The sequence below is a fragment of the Chrysochloris asiatica genome, unplaced genomic scaffold (assembly GCF_000296735.1).
Source record: "Chrysochloris asiatica unplaced genomic scaffold, ChrAsi1.0 scaffold00099, whole genome shotgun sequence".
Lineage (NCBI taxonomy): Eukaryota > Metazoa > Chordata > Mammalia > Afrosoricida > Chrysochloridae > Chrysochloris > Chrysochloris asiatica.
This window is the reverse complement of record NW_006408617.1, coordinates 626820-638172: the sequence shown is the minus strand read 5'-3', so window position 1 is coordinate 638172 and position 11353 is coordinate 626820. Positions and strand designations below refer to the sequence as shown.

Below are 11353 nucleotides of genomic sequence, written 5' to 3'. Positions count from 1 at the left end.
TTTGTAATTCTAATTTATCACAATCTAAAGTGACTTTAATCCAAACTGACAGAACATTGAAGATGCTCATTCAATGAACTGTGGGATTCCCTGGGTTGGAATCAACTCAATGGCACTTAACAACAACAACAAAAAAAAAAAAAAAAAACACAAGAAAACACCCCAAAAGTGCAAGGAACTAACTGGGAAAATGACTGAGTAGTTTCAATCACAGATATTTTGAGTTGATGAGGGAAAGGCAAGTGAAAGTGATGATCAGAGTCACATGAAATAATAAAGACGTGTAAGGAGGATGATAGTTAAGAAGATAAATCTAATGCTTGGAATGAGTCATATTCTGTTGCTTTTTCTTTTATTTGGGAATAAAAGCTTTTATGAAAGTGAGGAAATAATATCTGGGCTTTTGCCCAGTAGTACTGAGAACTTAAAATTGGTAACCAAATCTTAGTTATTATAAACCTTTTGCACCCTATTGTGCTATATCTGGAAAACAAAACAAAGTTACTTTGTGACATTCAGTTGAGTTCACAGATGAGCAGAAATAATATTACCAAGTTGAACATATCAGAAATATAAATTTTAAAATCTTTTTTGAGTTAAAATAAAACATCAAAAAATGTTGGCTAGCTCAAAATGTTTGTTTTCCAAAGGAGAAAAAATGATTAATATTAAAAATTCCATAATTTAATTGGAAATTAAATCAAGAAAACCCAAATCGAATCACTGAACAGTATCATTAATATCATATGCCTGCAAAATTCTGCTGTATATAATTAAAAAGTGGTGAATAAGGATGTTGATGAAATTGAATTATGGTGTTGTCAAAGAATATTGGAAATACCACGGAATGCCAAAAGAACCAACAAATCCATTTTGGAACAAGTACAGCCAGAGAACTCCTTAGAAGCAAGGATGGCAAACTTTCATTATTTGAACATGTTGTCAGGAGGAATTGGTCCCTGAAGAAGAAATCAAGCTTGGTAAAGTGGAGGGTCATCAAAAAAGAGTAAGTCCCCCAACAAGATGGATTGACACAGTGACCACAACAATGGGCCCAAACATGGCAACTATTGTGAGGATGGCGCAGGACCAGGCAGTGTTTCATTCTACAGTGCGTGGCATCACTATGAGTTGGAACTGACTAAATAGCCATTATTTAATCAAATCCCTGGTGACACAGTGGTTAAGAACTCAGCTGCTAACTGAAAAGTCAGAAGTTCAAACTGATCTGCAGTAACAAGATGAGGCAGTCTGCGTCCATAAAGAAACCCAATGGGGCAGGTCTCCTCTGTCTTATGGGATCTCTTTGAGTTGGAATTAACTCTGTGGCAATGGGTTTAGCTTTATTATTTAATTATCATTGTTCATTTAGTAATCTTGACATGTATTTTCAGGTTTTATTCTAGCAATGAATTTGAAGGCTATCCTGGAAGAAGAAATATCTACAGGTAATTCATATTTTTACATATTGATGTGAGAATAAAAATATGTCAGAGTTCACAGGAGATGTAGAATATTTTTAAAAACATGAAAATAATTTTTTAAATTAAGGTAAAACACTTAGAGGATGTTGTATACCACATCAGTGTAAGGATGTACACCCCAAAAAATATGTTGGCTAGCTCAAAATATTTGTTTTCAAAAGGGAAATCAAGGTATTCTGATGCTGATATAAACATGGAACAAAATAGCTTAAACAAGCTTAGAGGTAATTGAGGACAATCATTCATTTAGCATATATTTATTAAGTATCTATGTAGTAGGTCTCCAGGCTTCTCTTCCAAGTTTCCTTCGTTGTTGTTGTTAAGTGCCATCGAGTCGGTTCTGACCCATAGCGGCCCTGTAAAGGGTTTCTGAGGAGCAGCTGGTGAGCTTGAACCACCGACCTTGCAGTTCAAATGGCTTCGCAGTATGGTACATTAACCCACAGCACCACACCAGGACACCCACGGTCCCTTTAGGTAGTCTTAAACCTCCGATCTTCTAGTTAATGGTTGAACACGTTAACTGTATGCACCACTCAAAGATTCCTAATACTTCCTAACTGCCCCCAAATGGAATTCTGATTTTGTGGTTTTGGGGATGAGACCTATAAATACATATTAAAACCAATAATTCAGTTCAAATACTCTGTGGCGGAAATGTGGGACTAATGAGTTAAGTGGTGGTGGTGATGGTGTGCAGTGGAGTCAGTTCAGACTCATAGCAACCCTACATAGGGTTTCTGAGGCTGTAAATCTTCACAGGGGTAGAAAGCCTCATCTTTCTCCTGTGGAACAGCTGGTAGCGTCGAACTGCTGACCTTGAGGTTAGCAGCCCGACTTGTAATCACTACACTATCAGAGCTTCTTAATGAGTTAAGTGCACCTTGGCTATTGGATGAATGTGCAGAGGAATCACCCCCTGGCTGAGCTTTAATGAACCCAAACTTTCCATTAGGAAGAGTGGAGAGGACAGGGCATACAGAACTATGGGTTCTTATTTCACAATAAGCTAAACTTATTACTAATTTTGAGACCTGATATGGCACTGTAGGACTGTAGCACTGGACTGCTAACTTCAAGGTCAACCGTGCAAACCCACTTGTTCCTCAGAAACCCAATACAGGGTTGCTATGTGTCAGAATTGACTTCATGGCACTTAACAACAACAGCATAACTAATTTCCCTTCTACACATATAATAAGAAAAGGGACTTCTTTCTTGACGATCTGCCAGATTTCCTATATGTATTTTACAATGGAATAGAAGAAGAGACATGAGAAAACAGAGAACTTTGAGTTCACTTCCTAACAGGCAATAAAGTGTTAGAAGTAATGGTTATGGAACTTCTGACTTTTCAGTTAGCAGCTGAGTTCTTAACCACTCAGTCCCTTTGAGGTGTTAGATATTCCCCTACCCTGGAGAAGCCACAGAGGGTTTCTTCTGGGTGGTTTGTGCCTATTTAGGAAAAGACTAATAAAAAATCAGGCTGCAAAATAATGTGATTACCCTTTATTATAAAAGGCATTGGCAGAAGAAATTTGGAGTGGGTTTGATGTCAATATGTAAATTAGTCATTTTACATGGAGTAGTACATTTTGATAAATACAATCTCAAAATTTCAGTTTAGTTTTATTTTCATTTCTTTCTAGAATTAGCATTGGAAGCTATCCTCCAAGCAAGAAGTGCATTACTTGCCATCTAAGGAAAGAAAGGTGCCAATATTACACAGCAAGTTTCAGCGACTATGCCAAGTACTATGCACTCATCTGTTATGGTAGGTAATGAACCTAGCTCAAGTACTACCATCTTTACTGCCTCTGTCACTATCTTCATCACCACCACCTGATTCTTACTTACTAGTTAATACGCATTTAATATTTGTAAGGGTCTTTATCTATGTTTGGTGTCCCTGGATGGCACAAATGTTTAATGTGCTCAGTCATTAACCAAAAGTTTGGAGATTTGAGTACACCAAGAGGAGTCCTGGTGTGGCACCATAGGAGCAGCACTGCTAGCCACAAGGTCAGTAGTTCAAGCACACCATCCACTGCTTGGAAACCCTATACAAGATTGCTGATTTGAAACTGACTCGATGGCATTTAACAACAACAACAACTGAAGCACCTAAGAAGAAAGTATCTGGAGATACACTTCTGAAGCATCAGCCATTGAAAACCTTATGGAACATATTTCAACTGGGATATACATGAGTTCACCACAAGTCAGAATCTACTAGATGGCAATGACTATGCAATCTACATTATCTCATCTAATTCTTAGAGAGAGAAAAAAAAAAGAAGTAAAGATTAAAATACAGTGGTTATTACATCAACTAACTCCATGTATCTCAGAATAGAACTGTGCTCCATAAGGTTTTCAGATGTTGACTGTCCAACCTTTCTTCTAAAGTACCACTGGGTAAATTAAAATCTGCAACCTTGTGATAGCAGTCAAGTGCACTATTTGCACCATGTAGGTACTTGAAAGGAAGGTAATAAGATATTATTATTTCTATTTTTCACGTAAGGAAATAAAGTCTGAATGTTTACACTGGTCTGTTGATTAAATCTACGCTTTCAGTCACCGTGTTCCAGTACCATGATGTTGCATGCAGACACTATCTAACACATTCAGATATAGCAGGATCCAAGCAATATCATAAAAAGACATATTTTCTTATAAAATGATTGCTGGACTTCAGCTCAATTGCCTAGAGAAACATCAAAGCCCTACAATCATGGGAAAGAATGATGGCTTTGAAATCTGAGGTCCCTAGGAGAACCATGATGTTTTGAACTATAGTTTCAAAGAAGATGGAAAATTAACCTTTATTATCCAGTATGTCTTTTCTGGAGGTGCTCACTTGTCTATGGCAAGAAATTTGGAAGTTAGATGCCTGGCCAATCAACTGAAAGAGATATTCATGCCTATTACAAAGAAAGATGATCCATCAGAATGTGGAAATTTTTTAACAAAAAACATTAATATTCCACTCAAGTAAATTTTTGCTGATGATACTCATATAGTTGTAGCAGTGCGACAACAGGGAATGCCAAGACATTCAAGTTGGATTCAGAAAAGGACATGGAATGAGGGATATCATTGCTGATATCAGGTGGATCTTGACTGAAAACACAGAGTATTTGAAACATGTTTACCTGTGTTTCACTGACTATGTAAGATATTTGACTATGTGGATCATAACAAACTATGGATAACATTGTGAAGAATGGAAATTCCTAAACACTTAATTGTGCTCATGTGGAGCCTGTGCATAAACCAAAACACAGTCATTCAAACAAAACAAGGGGCTAGTGCATGATTTAAAATGAGGAAAAGTGTGCATCATAGTTGTATCCTTTCACCATATTTATTCAATCTGTATACTGAACAAATGGAGAAACTGGACTACATGGAGAAGATGAGACATTAGATTTGGAGGAAGACTCATTAACAATCTGTGATATGCAGATGACACAACGTTGGTTGCTGAAATCAAGGAGGATATGAAGCACTTGCTGATGAAGAGCAAAAATCTCTTTAAAATGTTAAAAGGTAATGTTGTAATTGTTAAGACTAAGGTATGTCTAATGCAAGTCACACAGCATTTTCAATTGCTTTATAAGCATTCAAAAACTGGATTATGAGTAAGGAAGACTGAAGAAAAATTGATGACTTTCAAATATGGTGTTGGCCGATATACCATGGGCTGCCAGAAGAACAAACAAATCTATCTTGAAAGTACAGTCAAAATGCCCTTTACAGACAAGGACAGTGAGACTTCGACTCATGTATTTTGCACATATTATCAGTAGGGACCAGTCCCTGGAGAAAACTTCATGCTTGGTAAAATGGAGTGTCAACAAAAAAGAGGAAGACCCACAACAAGATTGACTGACAGCGAATACAAATATGAGCTCAAATGTAGCCATCACTGTGAGGACTTGGGACAGGCTGTGTTTCCTTTTATTGTATACAGAGTTGTTATGTGGTAGAAAACCTAAGCAATGTTTCAATTTTTTTAAAACACAGGCAATAAAATATACAAAACATTTTCTTGCTGATTAAGCCACATATTCACTTATTACCATAATTTTATATTACAAAGAAAAATATATCTATATCCTGAACAGTTGGAAAGCAACAAAACAGGTTAAATTAGATGTTGATCAACATATCAATGAAATATATTAGGATCTCAGTAGTGACTACAGGGATTTGGAAATCTGATTTGGCAAATATTTTCCATTTTCTTCTCTCTCCTAGTTAATCCATGAGTTTCAGGTGGAAGTGAGGATGTGCCCTTGAAGGAAGGAGAGGCGCAAGTGAATACTGCTCTCTTGTTTTGGTATCACCTTCCAGAGGGAGGAGGCTAGGGAACAAATAGAATCTCATACTAGTTTGAGATCCTTGCTCAGTGGCTGAAGCACCTAAAATTGCCTTTACTTTCCATAATGAAAGCCACCCTCATCTGGGTACCTGGCCCAGAACCTGAGACATTGTTCATTGGACTGCATGAAAACTAAGACACATTTTGACCCAAATTCTCCCTTCAAGATGGCCCAAGATGTCAGTTTAACACAACAGTTTCACAAAATGTTTGGTCAGAGGCATCTTTGAAATGTTAAGAGATTATCATTCATGACCATATGTGCTGCCTGTGGTTGTGGCATTTAAAGGTATACATTAAATTATACGCAGTGTTGTTCAACCCACACTATGTATTAATTCAACATGTATTGAAAGCTTACATGCCAGGCAAATAGTATCACTGAACTAACTACAGAGTCATTTGTTTATCTTCTTGTTCTGGAAGGCAGGGATTCCTTAATCTCTGTATTCACTCATTAAAGAAAAATGGTTAACATTTAATAGAAAAATCAATGCATTCTGAATGAGCATAGATGCTAGAGAATATTAAAGCATTTCTGCCTTTCACAAGGTATGCCAAAAACTCACTTTAGATAAAAATATTTGGAAATGAATAGTAGTGATGGTTATACAACATGATGAACGTCATTAATGTCACTGAACTGTACATGTAAAACAAATCCATGCTGATATATTTGATGATAAAGACATTGATGGCTCTACACTTACACATGCACATCTATATTTATGTTCATTCTGCATATGTATAATGCTTGAACGTTCTACACCATATTTTATAAAACTTTGGCCATCTACTTGTATGTATTGACTTGAGCATTAGAGCTTACCTAAAAGATAAGAACTCAAGGACTAAGTTCTCAAAAGTTGGTGGAAGAGTCCTTTCTAGAACTTGAATCGCCTGACTTTTCCACCACTCACTCTTCCTCGGCAGTATGGTAATTTCCCATTTAGCAAAAAATATACTGTGTGGGAAGCCCCACATCATCTGGTGTTTTTGAAGCTCCAGTAAAATGAGTCACTGCGCCATCATAGGAAAAACCTTGAAATCTTTCCCTTTAGGACTAAGAGTAAAGCCTCATTATGTAACTTCAAACTCTCTCTTAAAGGAGAAGGGAAATGGTGAATAAATCCTCAATTATAGGATTAAAACAGGGAAAATCATATTGATGTTGATGGAACAAAAAACAATACAAAGGAGGAAATTTAGACAATTTATGCTTGCCCACTAGGACCACAGCCTCGGGCTATTTTGTGATGGGTGGTCAGTCATTAGTTTATCTCATAGTTTGGGGAATAGAAATAGTTGTCACTCACAGAACTGCACCCCATTACAACTCCACAGAGTAGATGTTGACTGACTAAAAGCCTAGACATTTAGATTCATGTTCTCATTGCCTTACATTCTGACCAAAAACAAAAGTGCTTGCTGGTTCCTCTTAATAACTTTAAACAAAAACTGATAAAAATTAAAATAGTCTCAAATAAATTCCACAAGGTTCTGAAACTTCATAATAAAGAATGGATGGTTTTTGAGAAAGCCTACTAAGTAATACCCCATTTCCTCAACCCAAGTTTGAACTGATTAAACTAGACTGAGGAGTTAGGCAAATGGACATCAGAATGTGAGCTTTATTACTGGTAAACACTAGTTGGAAAAAGTGGCTTCCTAATATTTTACCCCAGAATTAGCATTACTCCCACTAACACGGGTGCAAGTGAATTGTCAGAGGGTCCCCATACAGAGTATGACATTGTCACACTTACAACACTGAGGATCAGATCTAAAGCTTATTCTCTGCAGGTAAAAAAAAAAAAAAAAAATGCCAATAGAGAGGCAGAAGGAAATGCTACTAGATACTTGCTCTTTTTCCAGAGCTCACCAGAAAAGTCATTCCTCCTATTTGTGTGGGACCAGGTATATAGACTTTCATGCCTAGCTCCCTCCACCTATGAGAAAACACCAAGCCATGAGGAATGTCAAGGGAACTTCCATCTCCAACTGCCATGTTTGTTGTTTTTAACCCTTCAATTCCCTGAATAAGTGTATCCTTTAAAAGTGTATTTCCAGGTATTATTTTATTTAAAGTTCAAGTAAATGATAGTTTGAATTTAATTGTTTATAGATCTCACACACAAAAACAGAATTCTATATAGGAATATATTTTAGACACTGGTGTAGCATCCAGACAGCTTGTCTTCAGAACTGAAACACTTGTTCCACCGGCATCTGAGTATGCTGGTGATGGACAGCCTATAACTGAGTCCCCTGTGTGGAGTTGGCCTTCACCCCAGGCCACATCTAATGACTGCTGCAGGCTGAAGAAAGAAAGCCTGCCTTGTTATTCCAATTTGAGATAACCCTGTAAAGTCACACCAGCTCCAGAGTTCCCCATGGGGTTGACTAAGGCCTCTCTTACAACTGCAATATAGCCCACCATTACCCCTACTGTATCTCTCCTTCCACAATTGGTCATCCCAACAGTACTTTCTAATAAACTTCTGGCACGCAAACTTCCATCTGGATGTATTCCTCGGGGGAACATGACTTCCATGGCATATTTGAACAGAAAACGCATTCTATATAAATTGATTTCTGAAGGTGTTGTTAGTTGACATCAGGTTGACGCCAACTCAAGGTGACCTTAAGCATAACAAAAAGTTGCCCAGTTCCGCACCATCTTCATGATCATTGTATGTTTGCATCTATATAGAACAGAGTCCTGTTGCGATTTATAGGGTTTTCAATGACTGATTTTCAGAAGGAGATTGCCTTTCTTCCTACTCTGTCTTAATCTGGAAGCTCTTCTGAAACCTGTCCACCATGGATGACCGTGCTGGTATTTGAAATACCAGTGGTTAGCTTCCAGCACCACAGCAACAAGTAAGCCACCACAGTGTGACAAAGTGACAAATGAGTGGTGGCTGTATGTATTAGTTATGTGAAATTAAAGCTGTTGGATTTTACCCACCAAAATATACTGAACATTTAAACCAAGAAGTCAAGTGAAAAATGTATCCTGGGTGCTAGTGAAATTTAATTGATACTAAAGCATGTAACTAAAACAGCCCCAATACAGCATGACATTTTCCCAGGTCATTTGCCTCTACTGCTTCATGGGTTCATTTGTGTAATTTTATCTTTAACTATTCAGGATCACTGTTGGAAAAGTGCATAGGCAGCATCTCTCTCACATTTGTTCTTTGATTGGGGGCTAAGCTCACATGTTGTTTAAATGTTATCTGAAAGGTGATGTTTACTTCTCTCGAGCTCCAGAATTTAAAGATGCTTGATATTAGTCACAATCCATTCCTGTTTGAAATCTAAGTGCTATTTTAAAAAGTAACCCATGATTTTGTTTCTATCCTGCACACAGGCCCAGGCCTCCCCATCTCCACCCTTCATGATGGCCACACTGACCAAGGTACTCTCTCTTGCATGTTGTTGTCTTGTCTAAAGAAATACTGAGTGTGTTGTGATGTTGCAATAGAGGGAGGAAGATGAAGTAAAATTGCGCTATAGCACAGATTATTATTGCATCTGACTCAAAGAGAGTCAGACCTGGTCATACAAAGTTGAATTCTCATTTGCTACAAGATCCTGGTGTAATGCAACTGAGTTCTATTAACAGGATTAATCCTATCTTCTGAATCAGCCTTATAGAAAGCATAGATGCTTCAAATTGGAATGAAATATAGGGCATGTAATACAACCTCCGTCCCAAACAAGAATTCTGGTTTCTATGACCACCCAAACTGGAGACAAATTCCCAGATAGAACTTCTCCAGTTCAGAGCAGAGGATGACTATCATGTTAGCATTTTTATTTTAGCAGCTACATCACACTGTTACCACATGTGAAAACTCTGAAATTGGGAGGCTCTTTCCATTTTCAACTGCTATCAAGATAGTCCTTCTCTATCTGGTATTTGTGATATTGGTTCAAAAGATTTCACAGCTCAAAGATGACCACTTTTGATTTAACAGAATTATCCAAGTGGATAATTGTTTGGGTACTTTTCCTGCTTGTTCTCTGTTACCTTTTGATTTATTATTAAATAGGATCGGAGTTGTTTGAGATGAAGAATGATGAGGGATAAGCAGATGCCACTTCCTTAAGCACTTGTACCCATGATTGTCCCTGGATAGCTTTGGCGTCAAATCAAGAGACTGCCTTGAGATTAATTTGGCTACCAACTCAATGGCTCTAGTATAGAGAAAATAAGCCAATGAGCAAAAGCAGAGTTAATTCAGGAACTCCACACAGGACTGGCATTGTATAATGGAACTGTGAATTTAAGTTCATGTTGAAGTTATTTTACCTGTGTCTACTAAATAAAATGCTTTCCAATAATAACAGATTGTATTTCTCAATTTGGCTCATCTCAAGCTTCAGTTAGAAAACTTTGAAAATAATGCTAGTTTAAAATACCTAAGTTTTTATTTTAATGGAAATCATCATAGATGTATAGTCCTCATTTCATCATGATTGCAAAATTAGGTCAGTCTCCCTCTTCCAAAAGTATGACTTTCCACTTTCTTTGTACCTTTGCCATATTCACGGCAGGTAGCATACTGCTTACACACAATTATATTATTTTAGCCAATAGATGCAGTGTTCATTTAACTATAACATGCCATATATATTTATATATTTTCCAACTCACCAAATAAAATGAAAATTCATTTAGAATCGAACTCCCAAACTTGACTGATGATTACATTTGCCTGATATGGTTGTTATAAATACTGATTCTAGGCCCTTACCAGAAATCACAAGTTAGTAGGTCTTGGATTGGACCAAGGAATTTATATTTTTAATAAATGTCTGAGTCAGACAAATTGTGGAGCTATTGTTTTAGAAAAGGTAAAAGGTACTATGTCTTCATCTGCTTTTTTTTTTTTTTTTTTTTTTTTTTTTTTTTTTTTTTTTTTTTTTTAGTTTTTCACATTTTCCACTGTATCTGGTGCCAGTAATCTTTATTCAATAAATACTTTTGAACACCCACCACATTCACACTAGACACATAAGATGGATAAATATTGTGTTAGATATCATCCCTGTCCTCATGGAGATTACAGCTGAGTGGCTAATGCAAACGTGCAAATGGGCAGTTATAAAACAGTGTAGCAGGTACAAAGGAGTCCTGGTGCGGTCTAGGATAAGCACTGGTCCTCAATGTCAGTTTAAACCACAGGGTCAGCAGTTCAAACCCACCGGCCACTCATCAGAAACCCTATATAGGGTCACTATAAATCAATGGCTAAACTTCGTCTCTCATACTTTGGACATATTGTCAGGAGGGAACAGTTGCTGAAGAAGGATATCATGCTTGGTAAGATGGAGGGTCGGAGAAAAAGAGGAAGACCCCAACGAGATGGATCGGCCAGGTGGCATCATTGATAGACTCAAGTGTGGCAGCGGTAGTGAGGTTGGCCCAGGATCGGACATTGTTTCGTTCTGCTGTGCATGGGGTCGC

The 11353-nt window shown here is 37.4% G+C and overlaps 1 protein-coding gene across 2 annotated transcripts in view; it reads left to right on the top strand.

Annotated features, from left to right (window-relative positions):
• FAP (fibroblast activation protein, alpha) overlaps positions 1–11353 on the top strand; it is a 175698-nt gene that overhangs the window by 114239 nt on the left and 50106 nt on the right. For both annotated transcript variants that reach the window (XM_006866989.1, XM_006866990.1), the window contains one exon: positions 9251–9298. In XM_006866989.1, coding sequence (XP_006867051.1) covers positions 9251–9298 — 48 coding nt within the window. The remainder of the gene's footprint in view (positions 1–9250; positions 9299–11353) is intronic.